Source organism: Mustela lutreola, chromosome 7 (assembly GCF_030435805.1).
Source record: "Mustela lutreola isolate mMusLut2 chromosome 7, mMusLut2.pri, whole genome shotgun sequence".
Taxonomy (NCBI): domain Eukaryota; kingdom Metazoa; phylum Chordata; class Mammalia; order Carnivora; family Mustelidae; genus Mustela; species Mustela lutreola.
The window spans coordinates 54547408-54574697 of NC_081296.1; the positions used below are offsets into that span (position 1 = coordinate 54547408).

Here is a 27290-nt window from a genome sequence, read left to right on the forward strand (position 1 = left end):
CTTGGAATTTGTCTCAGTACGAGAATCAGAAGTGGCAGCTCAGCCAAAAGCCAACCCCTCCTGTCCCTCCACCCCTCCTTTGCTAGCTCTGGAGGTCAGGCATGGCCCCCCTTCTCAGCCTCACATTCCTTTCTCATAGAAAGGGAGTCCCACAGAGCGGAAGATTTAAGTGAGGTAAAAGTATGTTACATGCCGGGCACGGTGTCTGGCACAAAATGAGCGCTCAGGAAATGGTCGCCATGATCATCACCATCACTGCTAAAAACAGGAGGGAAAGGTTTCTGGAAGAAGGAACAGCACAAGCAGAGAGCAGAGGAAGCACAGGACAATGAGGAACCCCTTTCCTTCTGGCCAAAGCAAAGGAGACCCCTGGGAATGAAGGGAATGAAGTTAGCTGGGTGGGATGGGTCTGATCTAGAAGGACTCTGCCCACCGGCAAGGGCGGTGGCTGCACGAAGCTTCTGTTGGTTCCTGAGAAGTGCAGGGGCTTGGTGAGGCTACCGCTCCAGAGGCAGGTGGGCCACCCAGTGCTGGTCTCTGCCTGCTCCACAAGGACCAGACTCTGGCTGGAACCGGCTTCAGAGTAGGGATGTCCTAACCCTCTGGCTTTTTCTGAAATTCCATGAAGGTCTCCAGCCAGAAGAAGAGAAAACTGAGTTCAGAGCCTGTAGCTTCTTGACAGCATGTCATTTGTCTCTCTTTCTGCAGCTTCTTTTCAGTGTCCTTTCTGTCACCATCAGGGAAAATCATTAGTATGCTAATCTAGCTAGCCGTCATTTTAACAGTGACCTTTGCTAACCTGCCTTTGCAATTTCAGGAACTATGTTTGACTTCTCTAAAAGTAACCTTAAATTGTAGTCTTGTAAGAATTCCAGAGCTGTATCCTTCACTCCTTCTTCTAATGAGGTTATGACCAAATGCTCATTATAATTGCTTTAGACTCCTTTTAATTTTCAAGCTTATTAATCATAAGAAGAGTTATTTAAAATTGCATAAATTAATCTTAGATTAAAAGCCCATCAAAGCCTCGAAACAATTAAGAATAAGTAGGATTTCCCTGGGGCAGCAAGTTTTATTTTAATATTGTAGTCAGGTGGATATCAGAACCTTGAAGTATGGTAGTGATTAATGTATGCAAAATTTAAATGAGATTTTTTAAATGGCAAATCTAAATCACATATTGACCTAACTGTAGGCTTTAACTGCATTGTCTGTCATATATTTAAACTGTTTACTAATCAACATTTTAATTACAGCATGTGCTGGCAGACCCCAGGACAAATAAAATCTAGCATTTTAAAATATTGCTGCAAAGTCGGTTATCCAAAAATCACAAGGCTGTTATTGGGAAGGATGAAGGGATGAGAAAACAGAGCAAACTTTCTGGAACAGTGGGGAGACTTGACACAGAGAGTCCTAAGTTGTGGGGCTGCCCGGAGACTTCCGGGCCCCAACTATCACCTTGCCACTCTGCCGGTCTGAGGCCGCTGCCTCTCCGTGGAACAGCAGCTGGGTTTCCTTTGAAGTTGATTCATGTTTAATTAGGGAAATACTTCCCTCCATGTGTTTGAGCCCTGGCTGCCAGGCATTATTTACCTGGACACATAAAGGACACCCCCTTTATGGTGTGGAGATAAGGTATTTCCAGAAGTTTGACTGGACCTCTGCCTCTTCTCCTTGCCTTCTCCCCCACGTCCTGATCACCCCTGAGTTAGGCAAACTGTCCCAGCTCAGGAAGGTGGCTGTGTGCTGCGTCAAGAGTTTGGCCAGAATTTCTCTATTTTATAAATACTCTGTTCCGTAATTGAAGGAAGATGAAGAGAGTCACCTTGAACAAATTATTTCACCCCTTGAGGCTTCAGTCCCCACTTCGTAGAAGGGGAGGGTCATAGTGACTCACTTACTGTTTCTGTTTTTGTGCAAACCCAGACAAGGTGAAGCACGTAAAGCAGATGGCATAGGAGTTGGAAAAGAAGATGTTCCCGAAGATGTTTGCTCCTACCCTCATCATTTCTTTTCTGAAACTTGTTTTTAAGTCATGGTTATAATTTCCAGTAGCCCTGGAGGATATGTGTAAAAATTCGTGCTCTCCCAGCCCCTCCCATGCCCCCAGCCCTGCTCTCCAGGGTGTTCTGCTGTTGTTCACGGTGGTTTCTGTTGTTACTGTTCTGCACCTTGCGTTTTCACTTACTATATCTTTAGAATCTTTCCAGACCTTATGAAAATCTACGTCGTTCTTTTTAATGGCCACATGGTAATCCATAATATGAATGTACCATATAACCAGGACCCTATCGTAGAACTTCTGGACCATTTCCAGATCTTTGCTCTTAAGAGGGACAACCATCTCTGTATGCATTTTGTATACTGGATATGGGGATGCCAGCTCCCCTCTTGTGATGCTGAATTACCAGACTTGAATCAGTGCCAATCCGATCAGGGATAGTCATTTTACTTTGCATTGTTTTATTAACTAGGAAGTTAAACACTTTATCCTTGCATTTGTTGATCGTTTGTGATATGTTGCACATACTTTGTCCCTCTTTCTGTTCCCTTGTGTTTTTGAGCCTTGACTACCCCATCTAGAAAGCAAGGGAGGTAGACATACCACCTCCATGGCTACTTCTGCCTCTCTGGTCTGGGATCCCGGGCCAAGGATCCAGGATCCAAGCTGTCCTTTGGTCAGCTTTTATGCTAACAAAAGGGCCCATCTGATGGCGGCCTTGCCGAGCCAGCTCGGAGGTTGCATAGCCAATAGCTAGGGGTAAAAAGGAAGAGGGCCGTTTCCTTCTTTTGTTTAGTTGTGGGTCTTCCTCTCCTAGAAAAGCAGGCTTGGAAATTATAGGGCAGAGCTGGGATTGAACTTCCTTTAATGCTGCCTGTAGACATCAGGAATATTTATTTTCTCTATTTGTTTTAAGCCTGGGAAGACTGTGTGGTTTTCTCACCACTGTCCTGATGGAGCCCTGACCAGCAAGCGTGCAATGCCCCCAGCCCTAATGTGCCATTAATGATAGGTTAATGTACAGTATAATGTTTTTGGGACTACGGGTTCATTACACTTCTGAGTGTGAGGTCTTTCCACAGAGCGCCCAAGGTCCCATTGCATTATATCATGCAATAAAAATACCCTTTTCATATCACACACTAATAAACTGTATTTGAAATGCTGTCTGAGGGCACTGCCATCTTGTCTATAGGCTGTGCACGAGTGCAACAGTTGGGATGCCTCTTTTCTATTTTGTGTTTTAGTTACACGGAATTCTGAACCCAGGGAAGTCTGCTCGTTCTTGGCTTAAATGAGGGAGCGAGTCGGGGCTGGAGGCTTGAGGCTCAGGAGAGGGGCTGCTCCATGAGCATCGAGGACCCTTAATACAGGGTCCTTCCTGGAGAATTGGCAAGGTTCCTAATTCTCCCTACTTCTCTATTGCCCATCTACCTCCAAGGTGCACCGCCGTCAGGAGAACTGGGCCAGTGTCTTCCGTTCTTAACAGTAAACATACATTAGGTGTTATAAAAATCTCCTCAGAAAGGAGGTATGATAAGTCCAGCCGCGATTCGGTCATTGGTAGTTGTGACTAACATCAGCCTCCCCTCGAGGCTGCTGCTCTTCTCCCTGTTTGGCAGAAGACAAAGTTCACAGAGTGGGGGTGGGGGGCAGCCGCAGTGCAGAAAAGGAGAGCTCCCCGCCCCCAGGAGCCACAGGTCAATGACGTGCGGGCACCGACGGAGCCCCTTACACCAGCGCTCGGGCCCCCTGAGAGATCAGAGACGGCATTCGTGCTGGGCGAGCGCCCTCTCTTCAAACACACGCGGTCCCGGCGCTCTTGCCCATTCCCCTCACCTTCCCGTGAGTTGATTGAATCCGGTGATTTTCTTCTCAGCAGTGAGCTGGTAGCAGAGGTGATTTTGTACTCAGGACCCTTTTCTACATCAGAAAAGAAAAGGACATCCGATTTAGGGATGAGGCCAAGACTGATATTGGAGGGCTAAAAATCACCAACTTCATACTTTGAAATGCTGTCTGAGGGCACTGCCATCTTGTCTATAGGCTGTGCACGAGTGCAACAGTTGGGATGCCTCTTTTCAGGGCAAACCATGGTGTCTGTGCTCTGTTGGGCAGGGGAAGGACAGGTTCTAACAGCTGTAGGGTTGGGGAAAGACGGACATGGGACATCCAGCACCTGGGGTCAGGCCAGCCCTGAGACTTCAGCCACCCAGCAGTCCTTACTGCCTCGGAGCTCCGTCATCCTCGTTCATTAACAGGTGGCATCTACTTCAGCGGGAGGTGGCATGCGGTGACACACGTGAGAGCAGCCGACCAGTGCCTGGCCTGGGCGCAGAGCTCACCACGGTCTCGATTATGTTGCTGGTATACCATATTCTAACAAAAGGCACAGGCGTTGGAGCGGACCATCTGGTTCAAATCCCCCCTCTACCTTAACCCAGTCACTTACTCTGAACCTAGTTTTTGAACCCACAGATTGGAGGTAGTAATAGTAATGCCATCCAGCCACTTCCTGGGAGTGGTCGTGACATTGGAATTTAGATCACGAGCTTGAAAGCACTTTGTGGAATGAAAAACCCTAGTCAAATGCTGCTGTCTGTAAGTAACTGTATTTCTCTCTCCAAATCAACATCTTCAAACTGGGTTATCTTTGAATAAATATCCTTATAGCGGAGCCAATAAGGGCAGCTATTAAAAGTCCTTGCTGCTGTCTCCCCCTCACCACGAGGGAGTGTGTCGCCACAGAAATGTAGACTTAAAATAAGGAAGTTATTTTATCCCACATCCTCATGACAGCAGAGCAGGGAAGGGGGGGAGCAGGGGCGGTGTCTGTGCCCCCCACCCCTCGGTTTGCAGGAGGAAAAGGAGCACCAGCTCAAGATTTCAGTATCATCTAGAACAGTAGTGGAAAGATCAAGGGACCATGTTGAATGGGCTGAACTGGTCTGGGGAGCCAAGAAGATGAGAGGGAAAGAAAGAAAAAAAAAAAAACAAAGTTGCTGAGACTGTCCAGAAAAGGCTAATAAACCTTTTGGCTGTAGCAAAGTCCCCTTATTTGTTAGGAGAAGAGTTTTTAAGTTTCAAAGATAATTAGTTTTTCTTTCGAGGGTTACAGAGTTGGACTGAACCTTTTGTTTTCAGATGTGCAGACTTCAGAACACTTACACATAAACCTCTCAGGGGTTAAATCTGTCTTTAGGACTACCAGGACTTGAAAAATGTTACCATGTATCAAGAAAACCAGAACTGACAAGTTCATTTTAAAAGCCTGGTTTGTCATTGTTTATCTAATTTTCAGAGTTGACACAGAAAATTAAACCAGCTGACACTCACTCTCTGACCATCTCCCTGGCTCATTTCCCTGGTCCTTTCCTACCTGACCTTTCTAAGAACAAAATGCTCCAAACCCCCAAAATATAAAACTTCCCACTGAGTTTCCAAGTTGCTCAGCAGTCATTCCAAGATTCTGTCATAAGATGTCATCCCTAATGTTATTAAAAAAAAAAAAAAAAAAAAAAAAAGATGAGGTTATAAATCTGCTCTTGTGAAGTATTTCTTTTTTCCTTCCACTTCGACCATAAATCTTAGAAGTAATCAAACTCTCTGCGAAGGAAGCGGAGATAAACTTGGGCCCTGAGTGTCCCCATATGTCTTCACTGAATTCAGATGATCTGAGGGCTCGTCTGCCCGGTGACATTGCACGGTGCTGCAGAAAGGCTCTGGGCAGGGTGAGAGCTTTGCCATGTTTAACATTGACGTTCGAAAGCTGAGAGGGCAGCTCTGCGCCTTCTGTTGGTGAATGAGCTGCTCCATATAAGGGAACTATACAGATAACGGAAGCTTATTCTTTATAAAATCAAAAGGTTAAAAAAGGGGGCGCCTGGGTGCTTCAGTGGGTGAAGCCTCTGCCTTCCGCTTAGGTCATGATGGGATCGAGTCCCGAGTCGGGCTCGCTCAGCGGGGAGCCTGCTTCCCTCTATCTCTCTCTCTGCCTGCCTCTCTGCCTGCTTGTGATCACTGTCTGTCAAATAAATAAATAAAATATATTTTTTTAAAAAATTTTAAAAAGTAGATTATAGAGAAGAGTTTTCTTGAAAGTATTTGTCATTTTCTTCCTTATCCTCTTAAGCGTTTAGATAGGTACATCAGGATTTAGCTTTTTTTGTTGTTTTGTTTAAATTTATCTGAGAGAGAGTGAGCATGAGAGGGGAGAAGGTCAGAGGGAGAAGCAGACTCCCCATAGAGATGGGAACCCAATGTGGGACTCGATCCTGGGACTCCAGGATCAGGACCTGCACCAAAGGCAGTCGCCCAACCAACTGAGCCACCCAGGCGCCCCAGGATTTAGCTTTTTAAAAGAATGTCTTTAGGTTGTCATTGTGAGCATCGTCTGTTAGCTGTGTTCTGCTGTAACAGTGTCTCCTGATACTGCCGTGTGTGAGGCCGTTGTCCCTGCCCTGACTGCCCCAAGCTCACTTCCTGTTCTTGGTGTGTTTGTGCTGCTTGTCGATGGCTCTTCTTATGCCTGTCCTCGGTCTTCCCTCCAACCCTTGGCCCCTCACCTCTTCCTCTACCCTTTGACTGTTTCTTTTGGGCTTTACATTGGGAAACCAGATACTAAGCTTGTTAGTGCTAAGTCTGCAATACGAGAAAATCGGCTTGAATAAAGGCTCGAGTGACTAGCTAGAAGTGATCAAGTTTCAGCTGAACTTCCAGATTCTTTGTCTTAAATACGGGTGTCGAATTGTAGTGACCTGTTGATGTGTCAGGGTGCTCCCAGAGTTGGAAACAGGCAGTTTGTCTAAGTAGGAATACAACTCTAGGTAATGTGGCGTGTCAGTGTCCGTGTCCAAAACAATATGACCACTTTGGTCTTGAATCAGTAATTAGGGTAGACTTCAGCGTGTTGAAATTTTCTTATTTTCTGGAGGGACCGAGTAAGCCATGACTATACCAAAGGAAGTGCTCAGGCTCTAAAAACCAGATTTAGAGTGAGGTAACTAGAAGTCTTTCCCCACATCTATACTGGATTTGATTGAAAACTAGAGCACAAGTGCAAGGAGAAGCAGTCTTGTAACTAAGTAACTTTGTCCCTCTTCCCCGTAAAAACAGACTTGGCTTCATAAGTCTCTGCTGTGAAGGCGGCCAGCTTATTTGTAAGCAGATGAAGTGTGCTCCCTTAGTCATTCATCGTGCGCATGACCAACGACACAGCCTCAGAAAACGCAGGCCACACCGTTCACCGCCATGGAAAACGCATTTCAGGCTTCCATACATTTAATTTTCTTCAACATTACCTTGCAAACCACAGTAAATCAATAACAGAATAGTTAAGTACCACAGGTTCTTTGTGTTTTGTTTTAGAAAATATTGCTCAAGGCTAGAAGTGGGTTCTATTGATGACTTTTGTTTGCTGCTGGGACACGGAATGATCAGAATTTTCAAGTGGCTTGCTCCTTTTTTGTGGCGATCCTTTGAAAAAGAAAAAGAGGGGTGGTTTCCAATGGAAAACGTTGGTTGCTGATAGCAGAAACGCTAGAGTAACTGGTCATTTTCTTTTCTTTCTTTCTTATTTTTTCCTTTATTTATTTATTTATTTTTTGGTAACTGGTCATTTTTAATCCTGTATTTTGTAGAATAGGCCTGACAGTGTTGGCCTTTGTTAAGCTCTTCAAATTTTCCAAAAGGGTTGCCCCAGTCAGTCCCCTGGGCTCCCCCACACTCACCACAATAGAAACCCATTCCAATGAATTGAGTGAGGCCCAGTGAACTCAGGGGCATCACAGCTGAAAACAGTAAAAAAAATAAAAAAAGATGGCACTTCAGTTATGTACCCAAAATTTTGATAGCCAGTGTCTTTAGCAGTTTTCTTTCCTCTCTGTTTTTTGTTGATTTGATAGCATCAAAAATGTGCCCTTTAGTTTCAGTGTTCATGCACAGGGTTGTTTATCATTCCCCCTTTTCTTTAAGATCTTATTTATTTAGTTAGTTATTTGAGAGAGAGAGAGAAGCAAGCACACATTCCGGCAAGGGGATGTGTGTGCAGAGGGAGAAGTAGACTCACAACTGAGCAGGGAACCTGACACCACACTCGATCCTAGGACCCCTGGGATCATGACCTCTGCTAAAGACACCCCTGGTACCCCAGTTCCTTATCCCAACTAGAAAAACTATTACCAAGATGGATTTTTTTTTTAAAGATTTTATTTATTTATTTATTTGACAGACAGAGATCACAAGTAGGCAGAGAGGCAGGCAGAGGAGGCGGGGAAGCAGGCTCCCTGCTGAGCAGAGAGCCAGATGTGGGGCTCGATCCCAGGACCCTGGGATCACAACCTGAGCCAAAGGCAAAGGTTTTAACCCACTGGGCCACCCAGGTGCCCACCAAGATGGATTTTAAGGAGTATCAGCTCTTGCTTAATTGGATGCTTCTTGAAATAAGATGAGACAATGGAATAGGAAGTTCTTTTAAAAGTTGAAAGTGGGGTACCAGGGCTCAGGACCTGGGGCTCACCTGGCATGGTGATGTTTGGTCAGGGGTCTTAGAACCTCCCAGTCACCACCCTTTGCACTGCCCCCACCATATATCTGTTCATATCCCCCCCCCCCCCCGACCCCACTCTGTCTGCTGTAAGGTCATCACTCTGCATTTTCAAATATGTTGGCCTCATGAATTCATATGGAATATCGTTCCTTTGTTTTCTGGATTTGCGGTTATGTATCCTATTTTCATTCCTAGTGATGCATACTTTGTTTTTTATCAGTTCTGTCAGAGGTTAGTCTCCTTTAATAATTTTTTAAAGGACCAGTATTTTATTGAATTGACCATTTCTTTGATACCTTTCTATCTAATCCCTTTATTTGCAATCTTATGTTTTCTTTGGATTTATTTTTTGTTCTTTTTACAATTTGTTTATATTCTGTTGAAAATTTTCCAATCTTCCCCACCCCTAAATACCCATATAATGCTGTAAATTACCTTTTAAATATTTTTTAGCTCTATCCCATTAATATTGATATGTAGTATTTTTATGTCACTCAGTTCTAAATAACTTCTAATTTCAATTAGGATTTCCTTTTTGACCCATGGATTGTTCAGAAGTATTTTTTTTTTTTAATTGCAAACACTCAAGTGTTTTGCTGTCTTTTGATTGTTACCCGCTTTCCATGCATCTTGGTCACTGTTCATGGTTGGTCCAAATCTGTGTTTGTTGAAGTTCCAAATCGGTATTTGTTGAAGTTCCTTCATTACGTGGTTGACTTTTCTCCCTGTGTTCTCTTTGTGCATGTGTTCTCTCATTGCTGAATGCAGTGTCCTCTTCACAGCCTGTAGATCAAACTTGTCAGTTGTGTGACCCAAATATTTTGTGTCCTAATTTTCCACACACTTTCTCTCTCTCAGTCATTAAGAGGACTGTGTTCAAATCTTCCTCGATTAATGGTGTGGCTTTGTCAGTTTCTCCTTACAGTTCTGTCTGTAAGTGTTCGCCGTGCCAAAAGACTCTATCTTCGTTTCAAGGTGTGTCCTTTACCTTTACATGAATGCCCTCGGTCTCGAATATATTGCTGTGATCTTCCTTTTTGTCTGCTGTTAATAAACCTCTGCTGTCTTTTGGTTCATATTTGTCTGCTATGTGTTTTACTTTCCCTTTGCTCTTACCGTTTCTGTGTTCTTGTAAATGAATCTCTGCATTTTGTGGTTGGTGTTTTAAATTTCATCCAGTGTTTTTTTAATTGATTACTTTAATCACTTATATTTATTGCTTGTTGGTATACTTGAATATTTTTCTATTATCCTATTTTGTGCTTTCTCTCTACAATACTCTTTTTTTTTAACTTCTTCTTTCTCTATTCTATTGGGTTCATTTTTTCCCCCTTCCCTTTTATTCTTTCTATTGGTGAAGGAATTATATTCTGTTTCTAGCCTCTCATGGATTATCCCTAAATTTTTCATCTAATTTAGCAAAGCCTAAGGTTAGTCAATAAATATACTCTCCCAAACAATATGCAGCCTTAGGGTCTGTGTCTTACCTTCTTATTAGGTAGAATTCGTTTAAATCGCATATGATCAAAAGGCAAACAGCAGCTTAAAGAAGGCCACAAAGGTGCCTTCTTTAAGTGGGGTGCCTGGACTAGTGCAGCAGCTCCTTCCATTTTACCAGCCTAGGGGCATTTGAGCTCTAGCCGCCAGCAGTGAGAAAAAGCAGTAGAAAAGCTTGCCCTTGTGTTCAGGACATTGGCACACAGCGTATATTCTCACATGGGCCAAAACTAGCTGCAAGGGAGGTGGGGGTACAGTTGCTCTGCTGGGTAACAATGTTCCTCCCTAGAATCAGGATTTGTGTCAGTAAGGAGGAAGAGAGAAGGGTCATTGAGAGGCGGCCAGCACTCTCTGCCGTAGCCCTTCTCCCCTGAGAGCATCTCCTCCGTCCCTCCTTGCATGTCCTCAAGGTCCAGGATTTCATCGTCACCTTGTTTTCAGATCCTCGGAATCAGTCCTTACTGTCACTGTCATTTTATACATAATTAGTGCTTGTTTAGATTTTTCCATGGGCATACCAGTTGTTTGTTCCTTGTCACTGTTGCATTGTGCTTCCTCAAGAAAGAGTTCTGCCGGGGAGTGGCTGTGGGGGGCAGGACCATTGAGCTTTTGTTTAGAATTATCTTTACTTTGCGGTCATTCTTGATCGTCAGTTTAATCGGAACAGGTTAGGCTGACTGTCTCTCCTGGGGTCTTGAAGAGATTCTGTTGTCCTCTGGCTTCTATTCTTGCTGATGAGACTCTGCACCTCCCTCTGTAGGCAATACGTCACTGTCCTTAGTGTTCCGCACTCTCCCTACAATGTGTCTGGTGTCGATTTCATTATATTCATTCTATTTGGAGATCATTGTGATTCTCTATTCTGGGAATTCACTCTTTCATCAGCTCTCAAAATCCTCAACTCTTGTCTCTGGATATCACCCTCCCCCACATGTTCAGTCTTGTCTGGGTCTTTCTGCTGGGCCTTTCTCTTTCACATTAAAAGGAAATTTTTCTCTCTCTACTGTGCTCTGGATGATCTTCTTAGGCCATTCGTTGTAGCTTACTAAGTCTCTCTTCAGCTGTCTGGCTCATCCGTGCAGTTTCTTTTGTTTTGTTTTGTTTTGTTTTTCCAGTGACTTCTTTTTCTTTTCTTTTAAGATTTTATTTATTTATTTGACAGAGAGAGAGAGAGCACAAGTAGGCAGAGCAGCAAGCAGAGGGAGAGGGAGAAGCAGGCTATCTGCCAAGCGGGGAGCCCAATGTGGGGCTCCATCCCAGGACCCTGGGATCATGACCTGAGCTGAAGGCAGCTGCTCAACCGACTGAGCCACCCAGGCATCCCCACTGTTTTATTTTCTATAAGTTAACATTACATTCTTTTTCAGGTCTTTCTGTTCTGTTTTTCATCATTTCATATTCTTTTCTTAATACATTACTGTCTTCTTGTACGTTTTTAATCTTTTCAAATGTGCACTTTTTTACATTTTCCCTCCCAATTATTTTTCAATTATCTCAGTTCTGAGAACTCTCATCTTCCTGTGCGTTATGTTGTCTGCTCATTCTTGTCTATGGTGAATTATATCCTCACGTTTGGAAATTTTTACTGTAAGCTCATACTGAGTGGGGTTTATCACTATGGAAATGGCTTAATTTTAGAAGGATTGCCGCAGAAGGGTTTTTGGTATGCTTCTGACAGACATTCCAGAGTAACACAAGATCAAGATCAACATTGTATCAGTTTATCAGTCTGGGGTTCTCAAACTATAGAGGTAGTGCACCCGGTCCCAAACTGCATAGGGCTCTGCCCCATTTTTTTATTGCTTGGGCAGCCCCGCTCAGGGCCACTTACAGTCCCCTTTGCTGATGGTTAGCCTTTCATAGCTTATCCCTTCTGTAGTTTAAGCTTTGTTCAGGGTCTCAGGGCCAGCTCCTTAGGGAACCTTGTCTCCTGTTTCTGCTTAGTTCTTCATTCTTTCTAGAACTACATTCCTGGAACCAGTAGCCCCTATAAAACCACAAGACTTCCACTCACTTATTCTGGCTTTCAGCTCCGTCTTCCTTGGTAACCGTTATGGATTGCCTTTCTTTCAGTTCAGCCATGCTTTTTAAAACTGTTGCATTTTATCTGCCATGGCGAGGGCCACATTGGAGGGCCACATAGAAGGAAGACTCTTAGGCTGTCTTGGTCTCTCATCATCTCTTCATTGACTCACTGTCAGAATCACTCCATTCTGCTGTGTTCAACAAATGTACGGAGCTCCCACCATGTGCCAGAAATTGTGCCAGTTCTGGTTGCCTACCCCCTGCCTTTCCTATACCCACATGCTCACATATACCCACACACATGAGCACATGCACATGTAAAGCAAAGGTCTCCAAGCTCAAACATCATAGCTTCAGAGATGAAAAAAAACAACCAACCAACAGACAAACAAAACAAGAGGGCCAGAGAGAAAATCCATCCTTCTGAGCATTGCGTCTTTTAATCTCCACCACCATACAGCCATCACCCCACAAGACAGACCTTGACCATCTAGACATCAGTAAACGGCCCCATATTCACTACTTGGACATACTGCAGAGTCAGCCTGTCAGGCAAGAGTCCTCAGCACTATTGAAGCAAGACCCCCATTCTGCCTCTGGCACCCCGTAATCCCAACTCCTGTGGCCCTCTGAAGTCACCCTGTGCCCCCTCCCTGCACCGTACTGCACAAGCTCTAGGATGACTCGCAGGGACCTTGGGAAATATCTTGTTCTTTCGATGGGCCATTTTCTGACCAATTACCCTGTGTAGGAGCACATAGATATGCTCAGATGAAAGGTGGAGAGCTCCTTGACCCCCTTAGATGCCTGTGTACAGGCTAGGATGGCTAGAGGTAAGCAATTTGCTGCTAATAATTGAATATTTGGGGAGAAACATCTATTTCTGTAGCAGTGGTGAAGAGTAAACTCAGGAAGGTTGATTGAAATGGCGTGTCACAGCTGCAAACTGTTTCTGAGGTCTTAAAAGAAAATGAAGGGCCAGAAGGGGCCCCCTCTACCCCCACCCAGGGTGGGGAAGAGCTTTAGAAATCAGAGGCCGAGAAAGCACATTCTAGAAAGCCGAGCTAGGTAGATCAGGCAGGTTCCCCGGTAGCTGCACAGAGACAAGACTGGCCGCCCCGTCTCACTGCTGCACCCCCAGAGTGTTCTATGCAGAGGAGTAAGGACCCCCCACTCACTGCCCACCTGTGTCTGAGACGCCGAGTCTGTGGACCCGTGATCTCGTCCTTATAAACCCCTCCCTGAGAGGAAGAGAGTGCAGCTGTATTCGGTGGGACTGAGGAGGCTAGCAAACCTTGTCCCCATGTTCAAAACCAACTAAGAAACAGGACTCAGGAAATGATGGAAAGTAAGGATCGGCTTTACTTCTACAAAGACCTAGATTAAAGGATGCACTTACCTTGTGGCCCACGTTGCCTTGCTGGGAATTTACCGGTTCCCAGGGGTGAGCAGCCTTAGACCCCCCACCAGAGGGCAGGCCGGAACGCGCCCTCCCCGTGGGCAGGAGGCCCCTGAGCTCACCCTGCTCCATCCTTCCTGCTGCACTCCTCCTCCCTGGGGGCACAGCTCAGGAGTGTAGTAACAACAGAGTCCTTGCATGAGGAGTGATGAAGCCTGGGGAATGCAGTTCCCCCGGGGAGTAGTCTGCCCTTTGCAGTGAGGCCGTCATGGCCCTTCTCAAACCATCACTCGGGGATAGCACCAGGAGGGTTTGCTGACTCTGTCCTGGGCTCCTTGCATTATCCTATACAGGGACGGAGAGAAGGATTTTCACAGAGGGGCCTCGGCTCCTCCCTGCTAAGTCCCCATTTGTGGGGACTCCCCTCCAGCCACCTCCTTCCCCAGCTCCGCCTGGTGACCAGCCTGGCACACCGGACCTGAAAGGCAGAGTTGACCCCAGGGGTGATTATGATTTCTTATGTCATGTAATTAATATTATAAAGACTGCCTGCTGCCCTACCACTTGTCAGCAGGCCAGCAGACACCGGGCATCTGTGCGTCCTTTTATAAGTCAGATTGCTCGCTGATCAGACTGACCTCCTAGGTAAGCCAGGATTCAATTAGTAGTTTTGAACCTGTAGCCGCAGAATGTTCTCTATTACGTAACGCTATTAAGAGGGGAAAGAAGGGTGTTTTGTTTTTTTTAGCATGAATGTATTGGTGTTCATTGAGGACACTTCTTTGTAAAGTCATTCGTGAGCCCTCTCTTGAAGGACACAGAATCCAAGAGCTGGGCTCCTAAGCGGGAGTTACAGTGCTATCTCCGTGAACGGTCAGTTTCCCTATGCTGTTGTCTCAGTAGCACAGAGTCAAGGAACTCCTGACTCTTCCCAGTGCCGGTCCAGCTCAAGCATCTGTTAAACACATATAGAAGCTTTACAAAGGGAATAGCAGAAAACTTTTGTTTTCAGAGTTTAGTCACTGATAGTCACTAGCAACTGTTCATATGAGCTGCTTACAGTGAATCTGTAGGTCAGACAAGAGGGACGCAGAGCTGCTGGAATAGACACCATCAGAAACTCAGAGCAGCCTTGACCCTCAGCGCCCTTGTTGGGCATCATGGGGCAGCCGCCGGGCGGACGGACTTCATGGGCTCGGTGCACCTGTCTCCTGCATGGCACTCACCGTTGTTCTCTGTCCTTCTGGTGTGAGTGCACGTCGCAGCCCTGAGATCTTTCAAATGACCAGTGCACCAGAACAGCCCTCCTGGCTGTCCCCCCACAGAGAAGTCCAATAACATGCACAGATCTGACAAGCAGGACTGACTTTGCTCCAGGAGCCGCAAAGAATAAGTTCACATCACTGTGCAGGGTAACGGTTGCCGGTCGGTACTCAGTGGAGCACACTGAGTTAAGCAGATGAGGATGTACAGTCGTTTTTAATTAGGTTTGTACACCTACAGTTAAAATATTTCTTGACAACTTGAATCAAACATGTAGAAGCCCTCACACACCTCACATCCTGCGTTTCCGCCCGTCTCTGCAGTCCCATTGGGCCCTGCCACTCCTCCATTAGTGCTGAGTAGGAACGGAAGTCCCAGCCCCACCGCGAGGACTGCAGTCCTACAGGGGACGTGCGGAGAGCCTTGTGGCAAGGCTCGCAGGCCCAGCAAGGAAACACAAAGTGGTGGGCAGAGCGTTGACACTGGGGACCCTTCAGCCTCTCGGGTCACCCCTTATAGGCATCCCCTAATCACAAGACTGCCCCACCAGCTCATGCGAGCAGCCTGTTGGACTCTCACTTGTTTCAGACTTGGCTACTGGCTTGGCTTGCTTGCTTCAGCGGGCTCCCGGGTCCTTGGAGTTCTCTCCCATGTGACTTCCTCCTCCGTGGGAGAGGAGTGCCTGGTGACTGGGCTCATCCTGTGGTCCAGAGAGGACCGCTGCCTCCCGCCAGAGTCTAGAGCCTCCTCAGCTCTTCAAGACTTCTCACTAGGCCCGCCCACCCCAGCCTGTGGTGCTTCTCAGCCTGGCAGCAGACCCCTGGGGAAATGCCATAACTTACCAGTCAGTCCAACTAATTGCCTTGGTGGCTCCTAAGTGATTTGCTCTGCCCTGCCCTCAAGGGGTTTCCAGTCTAACGTTAGGGTAACAGTGGGTTCAAATGATATTAACGCATGACAGAACAAGAGAAGGCCTCTGGAGAGGTCAACAAGAGGGTGTGTGCACAGTTCTCTCTGGGGAAGACGGCATCTTCTATGAGGAGACGTGACAAAAAAGGCCCCATAGAGGGAGAGCAGAGGTTAGGGGTACAGTCAGCTGTTGAACACCCTGTTTCTGATTGTTCTTTCTGTGGTTACCTTCAGAGTCCAGTCAGTGTCTAGCCCTGGAAGGTTTCCAGGCACTAGACCTATAGTTTTCCTGCTTCTCTAGAGACTGGGTCTCTAGGCCGTCCTGCAGGGTGGAGGCTGCCATCTCCAGCCCTGGCACTCATGCCACAGGACAACACAATGGCGGAGGGCTCGGGCGCTGGAGACAACACAGCATTCAAGCTCCACAGCCTTGGGCTACTTCCTCAACCTTCCTGTGCTTTAGTTTCCACATCTGTCAGATGGAGATAAGAATACTCAGAGTTGCTGATTATTAAATCATTTGAATAGAACTGCCTAATACATAGGACTTTGAACAAGGTAGGACACTTTTTGTCACTCTAATTGCAGTTACCAGTTAAAAACCACTTGTTGGGGCGCCTGTGTGGCTCAGTGGGTTAAAGCCTCTGCCTTCAACTCAGGTCATGATCCCGGCATCCTGGGATTGAGCCCCGCATCAAGCTCTCTGCTCAGCGGGGAGCCTGCTTCTTCCTCTCTCTCTGCCTGCCTTTCTGCCTACTTGTGATCTCTGTCTGTCAAATAAATAAATAAAATCTTAAAAAAAAAAAAATCACTTGTTGAGGGGCACCTGGCTGACTCAGTCGGGTAAGCATCCAGCTCTTGATTTCAGCTGAGGTCATGATCCCAGGGTCCTGGGATCGAGCCCCACATCAGGCTCCCTGCTCAACAGAGAGCCTGCTTCTCCTTCTGTCTGCTGCTCCCCTCGCTTGTGCTCGCTCGCTCTTTCTCTCTGACAAATAAATAAATAAAATCTTTAAAAAGTAGAAATTTATTTTTTTTAAGATGTGTTTATTTTAGAAAGAGAGAGGCCATGCTTGCAAGTGGGCAGAGGGGCAGAGGGAAGGAATCTCAAGCAGACATGCCCCGCCCCCCGCCGAGCATGGAGTCCAACATGGGATTCCATCCCACAATCCTGAGATCATGACCTGAGCTGAAGTCAAGAGTCAGACGCTTAACTGAGCCACCCAGGTGCCCCGGAAGTAGACATTTAGAACTCACCATGCCTGACCTCAGAAAGCACAGTGGTCATTGTCCTCCAGGACAGAAGAGAGCCTTGGATTCAAACCGTGCGTCTGCTGCTTTCTAGCTCTTGACCCATTGCTTGGCACCTCAGTTCCTTTTGTCTGTAAATGGAGGTGCTGGGAGGGTTCAAGGCCACATGCTGTTGTCCAGCAACTGTACGGCGCATGGCAAGTGCTGACACACAGAGTATGCGGATGGCTTTGTCCTGCCGCAGGCCTGCTACTAATTGAGGGCCTACTGTGTGCCCGCATGGCAGGTATGTCTGCAGATGATTGATGATTCACATGCATAATGTTCTTGAGGAAGTTATGCAAGAGAAGGAAGTGTGCAGACCCCACGCAGGTCAATTCCCATTTGGGAAGAAAATCTCCAGACCCCTACGCCTCGGGCAGCTCTTAGCACTGCAGCAGGCGGTGTGTCCCCGCCAGCAGAGGGTAGAGCACTGCCTACACGGAGGGCCTCGGGAGTGCCCTGCGGTCGGTCAGGAAGGCATCTCGTCACGATGAAATGGATGGGAAAAAATTAGGGACAATACTACAGAGGCAGAGAGACCCGCTCTAGCGAACCCCCGGTCACTTTGCCCAGATAAAGGAGAGGGAGAACTACACTTCCCCCACCCATGAGTTCTTAGTTTCCACCAGGGCCCTTCCCTGTGCCAGCACGGTCCGCTGCTCAGCCCCATGTGGCCATGGCCACACCAGGTGACGGCGGCCATCTTCCGTGGCCGTGGACTTGTCCCACGTGCGCTCCCCTGCATCCCACTTTTGGAGCCCTCCTATCTCTTGCGGTCCCAACCTCTTCCCTTCATTATGTCTCCACCTTCTGTGGCGAAGTCTGTGGACCATAATACTTCAACCCTCGCCAGTTTAATTGTTGCAGCTGGCCCGGAGAGAATGCAGGAAATGAGAGTGGCTCCCACTGCCTGGTGATGGGGCCAGCGAGATCAGCAGCAGCCCCAGCGCAGCGCACGCCCCAAGCCCGCCAGCCTCGGCAGAGTGGCTGCTGACATGCTTTCTGGCTGGAGGGCAGAGACGCCCCTACCTGGGACAGCCACGGGGGGTGGGGGGTGGGTGTTGAGATGCTCCTGACAAGCTGCTTGTGGGTGTCGCTGCAGGGGGAGCAAGGCACACACACACAACCCCCCGCCCAGTTCCCTGCAGTGTGATTGGGGCTACGAGGGTTTGCCCATGTCTGGATTCCTCTCCCTGGGACAGGATGGGCACTTCCCCCAAGTGCTGCAGGAGGCATGAGCTCTCCAGGGCCTCATGGAGACCCCAAAAGAGGCCTGCGAAGCCAGCTCTCTGGTTGCAGGTGTGGGAGAGCATTTGGAGTCAGAAGCCTCGCATTGGTGTCCAGCCCGGCCCCTTGCTCCGACGACCCTGGACAGGGCCCCGAGTATCTGTTTCCTCATCTAGAAGGTGGACACGCATGGCTGTGCGTGCCTGCAGAGTGAGTGTGGGGATTCCGTGGGAAAATGAGGACAAAGCCCTTGGCAGGTGCCCGGCACACAGCACCCCTCCATGGCACTGGACTTAACACTAGCGTTCTGTAGGGTGTTATTTCCGTCCATCTCTGGCATCTGGCCGTCCTGCATCTGCCTAGGCCTGTCCGGAGCCTCCTGGGAACCCAGGCACCTCAGAGCGGCTGAGGGATTCTCCTGCTTTCTCTAGAATCATCCATCAGGTTTTGTTTGCTTATTACACTTGTGAGGAGTTCCTGCATTGTACGTGTCAGGAGTGTCGCTGTATCCTAGAAAAGAAGCAGGGAACACACCCGCCATGGTCACAGCGGACAACAGTCCGGCCCTGAGAATGCACCAGGAGACTTAATTGAGTTCAGCCCCAGCACTATTAACCAGTCGCTTCCCTCTGTTGGGCCTCAACATTCTCTTCTGTAAAATGGGATGAAGGTATGCGTGCCCTGCTTCCTACACAGGCCGACGGGGCTAGGGAGCTTCGAGGGAGAGTCACCTGCCACCATGACAGGCAGGCATTCTCCCAGTGTGTCCAGGGCATGGCGCCGACTGAGGTCAGGACCTGGGGCAGTGTAGGCTGGCAGCCTCGGTGTCACCTCTGTACAGGAGGGTCAGAATTTGGGGGCAGAAATAAAGGTGAGGGGAATTGTGATCTGGTTATTGATTTTGCCACTTATGTTCGCTCCCGGTCAGCCTGGGAGAGCCCTGGGCAGTGTGGTCTTGGGTTTCAGACACTGTGATCCAGGCCCAGCCCTGGGAACCCAGGCAGGTCAGCCATGAGCCAGCGGTCTGCGTTTCCTCGTGTGTAAAGTGGAGATTCTAGTGCCTGCCTCTGACTTGGTGCCTGTCACCCGGACTGTGAGGTGCTCATGGGCCCTGCAGGCGGAGCTGCTGCCCAGCCCGGAGATCATGGCCCCGGGGCCCACTGCTGCTCTGCTGCTTTCTGTGCTCTCCCTCCTTTGCTGGCTTCCTCACTGTGCCCCACCACCACCAGCTCCCACGTTCACAGCTCACAGGCCTGCTCCCTAGAGAGGCTGGGGTCTCCCTCCCATATCTGTCTGTCTCTGTCCCCTCTCTGCGTCCCTCTGTGATTCCCCCACCCCTCTCTCCAGAGCCAGTCAACAGTAGCTGGGGACAAGACCACCTGTCCAGGTCCTTCCCTTCAGGCGGGTGTACAGCATCAGGGACGCACAGGACAGGAGAACCTCCCAGCCAAGGAGGGCAGGAAAGGGGCAGAATCTCCGCCAGAGCAGTGGATGGCGGCCCTCTCCTCCTCGCGCCTCCCAGGGCACTTGGGCACAGTGCCCTCCCTGCCGTGCAGCCATCAGCCTTCCCCTAACTGGAGGAATGCCTCCACTCTCCCCTCCTGCAGTTCCGCTCTGCTTGTTCCCGAACAGATGATAACAGAGATGCAGCATATGGGCCCCAAAGTCACCGGGCATTCTGGGAAAGTGACACTGTGCTACCCCAGGCTTGGGGGGAGGGGCCCATCAGCTTCTGAGCACAGCTTCTCCCTTTGTTCTTCACAAGGGCGCAAGGTCACCTCTCCTGAGCCTCCTGGAAAGGCAGTGTGCGCACTCAGACTTGAGGAAGACTTCCCTCTAGTTAGGTAGCGATTAGGAAGGCAGGTGTAGGGTAGGCATGTATACAGGGGAGAACTGCATGTGGGAGTCAACATAGGAGCCCACCTGGGACTCTCCTGCTCCAGCCCCAGCCCAGCTGCCTGTAGGACATCAACCCCACCTGGCTTCCAAGTCCCCTTACCCAGTGGTAGTCTGTGAGGGGCACCTGCCCACCCGCAGTAGTCCTGCACGTGTGTTGGGAGCCCCCGTAGAATGCGATGAGCAGATCCCAGCAAGTGCCCAGGTGGGCTCCAGGTCTAGCTCCACCATGGCCTCGGTGAGTCGCTGCACAGGGCTGAGTGCCCTTGGCACCCCCTAAGCCAAGCTCCCTGCCCCTGTCCAGTGTTCTTTACGGCTTTGAGCTAGACCATGTCGGGTGCTTCAGAAAATGACTTTCCTTACCCGAACTGAGAAAGCTAGGTGAGAGGACGCAGCAGGGGTCCAGGGTAAAGAAGCCTTGATGGCTTTCCTTCCTGTCCCCAGAGACACATCAGGTCTGACCAAGCAGCCTCATTGCCTCCCCTGGCCTGGTCTTAGGCCGCTCCTACAGACCCTGGGATCTGGGCACCCAGGGCATATGAGCCCCGGGCCTGCATCCCCCCTGCCATGTGATGAACTCATTTTGAGGCAGCTTGGAGCTGCAAGCAGGTGGCCTGTGGCTGGCTATTCCCCAGAGCTGCTGGTCAAGACTGGGCATATGGGGAAAGCAGTTCTGGGAGCCCAGCTCACACCAGTGGGCAAGAGAGAAGGAGCCCAATAAGGGCTCGAAAAGCTGAGGTGCACTGGTGCTGGTGGCCTCAATACACTGAGCATCTGACTTTCGACTTTCGGCTTTGGCTCAGGTCCTGATCTCTTGGGCCGTGGGATCAAGCCCTGTGTCTGCACTCAGCAGGGGGTCTGCTAGAAGATTCTTCTCCCTCTTTGCAAGCGCTCTCTCTTCTCTCTCAAATAAAAAAAAAAAAAATAGATCTTTAAAAAAAGAAAGCTGAGGGTTCAGGCAAGCTGGAGCTGGAAGACTGCAGGGGCAGGAGAAGAGGTGGGGGTGGGGGGAGGGAAGGGAGGGAAGCGGGAACCTTCCCACACCCCCCACACTAGCCCACTGCGGCTCTCTGAATCTCTCTCTGGCTACATTTTTGGTAAAGGAAGAAGCTTCCAGGTGTGTGTTTCTTAGCAGAGAAGCTGCTTGGTAAGGAGGGAGGTAGATAATGCTTTTCAGTTTCCCTTTCACCTTTGGTCTGTGGTCAGGGTGACTGACTGCCTCTGCTTTTTTTTTTTTTTTTTTTACCTTCCCTGAGAACTCCCAGGAAGCCCTAAGATTTGTGAATGTGAATCTTGATTCCTCAGGACCGCAGGGGAGGGGACTGGCTAAATAGAACTGGACCTGTCTTATGGACTAAGTAATTTAGAGCCCGACATGGGCCACAAGGAGACAGTCCTGGCCCCTCTGAAGTCCAGCCCTCACCTGGTCACCAGGAACCAGAGGGGATCTGCACCCACCAGCGTATCCCTCCTGCCCCTGTACGTTTGCCTTCCCTCCACTTGGACGTGGGACTTTGTCAGAGAGTGTAGACATAGGCCTGTTGCCAAGACATAGACATAGAAGAACACCGGAAGGGAGAGATGTAGCTGTGGAGGAGATGATTCTCTGATCTGTGGGCAGCCCTTGGACTGGGGTGCTGGCAACCCAGGGGCCAGGCATTCACCAGTCTGCGGTTGGAGTGGTGCGGGGTGCGGAGGAGCCTGGCAGTGTGGAGACAGGACAGGCCTTCCCCCACAGGCAACTTTCAGGCCGGTGGGACTCTCAGGAGGTGGTGGTGGAACACCGGGCAGAATCTGAGCTATGCAGTGAGTGCTGCCCCTCCACTGGCCTCAGTCAAGCTAGCTGTGAAATGGGTCGATGGTGTCCTTCTTCTCTTGTTGGGCTAGTGGGGGAGAAGAAAGGAGGTCCAGGCCGAGAAGAGGCCTTGGCAAGCGTAATGAAGTGCAGAGTCTGGGGAATCTGTGTCACAGTCTCTCTTCCTCTCCACCCTGCAACAGGGCCACCCGTTCATCATGCAGTTCAATGACGGAAACGCCACCGTGGTGTCCATGTGGGTGTGCAGGGCGCTGGAGGAGAGGCGGAACCAGCAGGGGCCCCCGTGATGCCGCAGAGGGGCACAGACAGCCCAGGACTGGTCACCAAGGGGACAACCCACCCATCGTGCCCCCCTTTCTGTTCGCCGTCTGCCCTGGAAGAGCTCTGCTGGGCCCGGCTTCCCTACTCTCAACTCTGACTCTGCTGGCAGATGGCCTAGCCCAGGGAGCCCTCCAGAGTGGCCAGCCCTTGCCTGCTCTGGTCTGGAGGCACTGATGGGGGGTGGGCAGAGGGGTGGGGGTATCAAGAACGGAGACTTCGGGCCCCTGCCCCTCTTTTTTTCCTAACATTTTCTTTGTAAAGGGTCAGGCCCCGTCAGCATCACTGACGGGAATAAAAGTATTATTGCTTCTTTACTGTCTGTCCCTGTGAGGGTTGTGCTGTGTGAAGAGTGCCTTACCCCTCCAGGGGTGGGGTTGGGGCGGGGCCTCCTCCTCAGCAAGGATGGATGGCGGAGTCGAGCTGCCCCTCCCCCAGGCACCTGCAAGCTCCCCGGTGCTTCCAGATGGTCTATGATGAGGCCCCCAGCCCAGCCTGCCTGACGGAAGACTGAAGCACGCAGGTCCCTGAACCAAGTCCGGAGGCACGGAGTAGCTGAGCCGGCAGCAGATCTGGGGCCTCAGGACGCCTGTTGTATGCTCCTCGCTGGACCAGCATTTGTCCCCACAGCCACTCTGACCCCGTGACCTGCCGTGGGGCAGTGGGCGAGGAGTTGGAAAAAGGCGCCGAGCAGTTCTGAGGTCCTTCTCCCGGCTCCTGCTCCCACACCACACCTCCAGCTCCTCCACAGCAAGGGTCACTGCCTTTGGCCCCACACCCTGCAAACCTCACTTAACCCGGGCCATTCACAGCCACCCTCCGGTCATCCTGCCAGGTAAGTGTGGTCACGCGCATTTTACAGGTGAGGAACTGGGCTTACAGAGGCTTGGGTTTGCTCTTGCAGGTCTAAGGGCCATCTCCACTTATCCAAAAGCAAACTCCTGACACCACCGCTCTCCCATCTCAGCAAGTGGTGGAGATGGAGATCCTCCTGGCCCCCAAGCTAACGTACCAGCACTGGGCCTTGACTCCTTTCTCCGTCACACCCACATCTAGCCCACCTTGAAGACCTGTTGTCTTTACCTTCATGTTGATTCCACACGCCTGTCTTCTTACACGGCCGCTAGAGGGAGCCAGCTAAAACCCAGTGGGTCATGGTCCTCTCCTGCTCAGAACCTCTAGCAACAAGCCGAAGACCCCACAATGGCCTGTGTGAGCATTCTGCCTTGATTTCTGATCCCAACTCCCATCACCCCAACTCCCTCCATCCACGTGGCATCCTCACGGATCCTTGAACATCCAGGCACACTGCCCACTCAGGGCCACAATAGACACATCTAGCCAACCCCGGAAAGTTCACACCCCCTCCATTGTGAAGTGCAGTTGCTGGAAAGTCACAGCCCGGCCCAGGAGGACATCTCCCAGTCCCCCTCGCACTGAAGGGGAGGGGGCCATGTAACTAGTGCTTGTCAATGGAGGAGAGAGCAGGGGTCCATCGCTTCCAGGCCAAGAAGCATAAGGTGCAGGTGTGCCTTCTCCACTCCTGTTTCTCTCCTCTCCGGCTGTGGTGGGAGGCCAGGGAAGGCTGAGCCCCAGATGAAGGGAGCCTGAATCCTTGAGTCACCACGTGGAGGAACGCAGCTCACTGAGCCAGAACATGATTATTCTGTCGATACGTAACTGGCAGCTGGGGTCATGCCAACTAATACAGGCCTTTGTACTTGGTCTGGGAGTGGATCTGTATTCAGACGGCATCTCAGTGAGTTCTGGCCTGACCACTCTGTTTCAAATTGCAGCCCTCCACACCTCCTTGGGACTCATGTTCCCTCTGGCTACACATTGTCCCTACTGCATTTGCTACTGTGTGACAAAACACTACTTTCACAACTTGCCTTCTGTCTTCTCGCTTCTGGTCCCCTATGTACACTCTCCTAAGGGCGGAGATGCTGGTCTGTTTTCTTCGCATGGTACCTCCACGCCAAGAACAGAGCCCGGCCTGGCAGGTGCCTAGTAAATGTTTGTTGGCTGAATGGCTGGTGTGGGAAGAGGGCTGTGGCTCCCAGCCTGTGCTCAGTCTGTTGCCCAGGCATCATTCTGTGTTCTGCAGGATCGGAATCCTCCAACTTTAATAACACTTTTCAAGGTGGTACAGGTTCCCAGGTGCCCCTTGTCCTCAAACAGAGTGCTCGTCTTCTTACTGAGCACCTGCTGTTGCCCTGGGGCTAGGAAAGTCACAGAATTGGATGAGGCCCAGGCCATCACGGCTTCTACTCCCCAAGTCAGGGCTCCAGGCAGGGAGGGCTGCAAGGAGCACGGAGTGCAGACCTCCTGAAGAAGGGGCACTCAGGGAGTGGGGAAAGCTCAGGGCCTCCCCAGAGAGGTCTGCCCACCCCAGAATGTGAACCAGCCACCACCCAGACTTAACGCATACCCTTGCTTCAAGAGGGTGCACCCGGCAAGTCTGTCATCCCCAGGTCCCAAGCCAGGGGAGGTAGAGAAAACGAGCGGGCATTCCAGGCCAGCCCCGTGCTGAGGGCTTGCTTCCTTGACTCTCATCTTCATGGCAATGCCATGAGGTAGGTGGTAGTGGTAATCTTCCCGTTTTACAAATGGAGGAACTGAAGCACAGAGCGGCCAAGAGTCATGACCCGAGGTCTCCCAGCGAGTCAGGAGCAAAGCATGGTTTGGAACTCCGAATCTGCCCTTAACCACAGCTCCAGGAGTTGGCTCCCCGAGCATACATACATGCGTGTGAACAAGCACACATGGGCCTTGTCCTCTGGCTAGCACAGAATTGTACACACACACTGGTGTGAAAAGATGCTGTGTCAGTATCCGTGGGAATGGAGCCCAGGGATCTGCTCTGGGACCAGCCTCCAGGACACACAGGCAGAGTGCCTCCCAGTGGTACGGGGAGACACTGTTCCAGAGGGAAAGCTGAAGCCCCAGCCTGGCTTCTCGATTGACCTCTGACGGGGCACATGTCCACCTGGGCATCAGTTTCCTCTTCAGTAGATGCAGGCGCTCATGTCACGGAGTCCTGCAGCTTCTCCCAGGCCTGGTGTTCTGGAGCAGGGGCTACCCCCATGAGTGTCCCACAAAAGTAGCACACTTTGCCAGAATCATGTGCACCCATGTTCATGGACACAGTTTTGTTCCCAACTAGGGTTTAGAACCCCTGGAGCCCACTCACTCATGGACCCCACGTTGAAAGCCCCCAAGGTCTAAGTTTCCTTCTATTCAAAGTCTCAGGAAGATGAGGAACTGGGTTCTCCTGCAAAGACCCCCTCCAGCTAGAGAGCAAGACCCTCCTTCGTCTGGTGAGTCTCAGTCATCCCCCCATCACCTTCAGCAAGCCTGAGGGCAAGCTGCCTTTTCCCTCGGGCCGTGGAAGGGCTGAGACCTGGAACATGCAGGGTGGGAGCAAGCTCTTCCTCTGCCCAGAATGCCACCCCACCTATCATCCACCTGTCCACGTGACTAGCTCCCACACCTCCCATCAGGCCTCAAATGACACTTCTTCTTGGAACCTTCTTTATTCCATTCTCTGGGTACAGACTGTGAGCCCCTCCAGGGCTGGGGTAAATCTGACTCCTCTCTCCCCAGGGCCTGGCTAGGGCTGGCAGGGGGAAGGTGCTTCAAGGTGTGGGAGGGAGGGCTGGCAGAATGGAAGGAGGGAGCATTCAGACCCCAGGCCCCTGGAGCAGCCCTCTCTCCCCAGCACTTGTCACTCTCCTGTCTTGGCCTCTTGCTCCAGCCCTCAGTAAAGCCCATCTGCCTCCTACCCAGAGCCTCCTGGAAACCCAAACCCTGTAAAATGCCACTCTGATCCTCTCAGAACTTCAGGGGAGCCTGAAAGGGAGTGTGTCTAGGACAGGAGCGTCCTCACAGGGCCCCCAGATCACACTGGGGAGCAGATACTGCCCTGGCTTGGAGATGCGGAGGCCCTGTGGCACTCAGCCCACTGTCCCTTCCTCGTTTTGTCCTTTGGTTTTTCCCATCTGGGAAATAAAGGCTACAGAATCCTAGAGCTTTGGAAATCCTCCCAAAAAGGCCAGGGGGACAGAGGGAGGAAAGTGGGACCCTTGTTCCCCAGGTGTGCTTAGACAGTCCCTGTGGCCCAGACCAGTCTGACCCTGAGCCTCCAGCCTGGGGCTCTGCTATGGGGGTGGTAGTTGGGCAAGGGCACGGTGTGGTGAGTACTCTAACCTGACTGAGGAAAGCTGCAGGGGTCCTGCTGAACACAGGCTCCCAGATCTATACACACTCAAGACTGAAGGCCAGAGGATAACCTCAAAGTAAGATCCCAGGAGTGCTGGGAGGACGCGCCAGCAGCTTTCCGGGACACTCTCTGTCACACAGGTTTGTCAGAAGGGGGTGGACAGCTGCCTCCATGTGGCTGGGGGAGCCCAGTGAGGCCAGGACACTGCCTCAAAGAGGGCTTCTGTCCCACTGACTGTTGCCTGCATTCCCCATTAGAGCTTCATCCTTTAGCTACCTCTGTCTGGGCCCGTGAAGATGGGAGCCAATGTTCTCAGTGTAGAGGGGGGATGGGAGACAGAACATGGGCCCTGAGTCCTGGGGTGGGGTCCGGGGAAGTGGAAGTGCCAGGCAAGCCGGTAGAAGGCCGTGGAGCTGTGGGAGCAGGAGGACAAGCAGGGAGCCAGCACCGACCCCTCACCGCAGCCCAGGCAGCCCAGGGTTCCTGACACGGTACTGAGGCAGGGGGCCTCCCAAGACAGTTCCTGAATTAGGTCGTAAGTTCCACACTGAGGGTCAGGATGTTTTCACTGTAAGCAGGTAGGACATGGCCCCCAGCAGCAGCTCTGAGGGCTGTGTGGTGAAGGCCAGCAGGGGTGGTGATGTGCGGAGGGGCTGGCGGGGGAGCCCGGGGCAGGCAGAGGCAGCCAGTGGTTCAGGGCCAAGTCCCCAACCCTGGTCCTTCACGGGCACGAGCTGCTGGCGTGCAGTGGGGGCAGCAGAAGGGAAGTGGGAGGAAACTGGCGAGCCTTCAGTGGTGGGGCTGGGTTTTGATGGCACGTCCTTTCTGGTGGGCAGATGCTGTGTCCCTGACCCACCAGAGAGGCTCCGAAAC

General features: G+C 50.6%; 1 protein-coding gene across 10 annotated transcripts in view; it reads left to right on the forward strand.

Moving 5' to 3' along the window:
* Positions 1-22512, forward strand: part of MAP2K5 (mitogen-activated protein kinase kinase 5) — a 260220-nt gene extending 237708 nt beyond the window's left edge. For 6 of the 10 annotated variants that reach the window (XM_059180913.1, XM_059180915.1, XM_059180911.1 and 3 more), the window contains one exon: positions 22060-22512. Coding sequence is in view for 6 of the 10 variants with exons in the window: in XM_059180909.1 (XP_059036892.1) it covers positions 22060-22164 (105 nt within the window). In the remaining 4 variants the exon portion in view is untranslated. Of the gene's footprint in view, positions 1-18237; positions 18376-22059 lie in introns of those variants that run through there. The other 4 variants (XM_059180906.1, XM_059180907.1, XM_059180905.1 and 1 more) reach the window with 2 other exon arrangements.
* The last annotated feature ends 4778 nt before the right edge of the window (positions 22513-27290 follow it).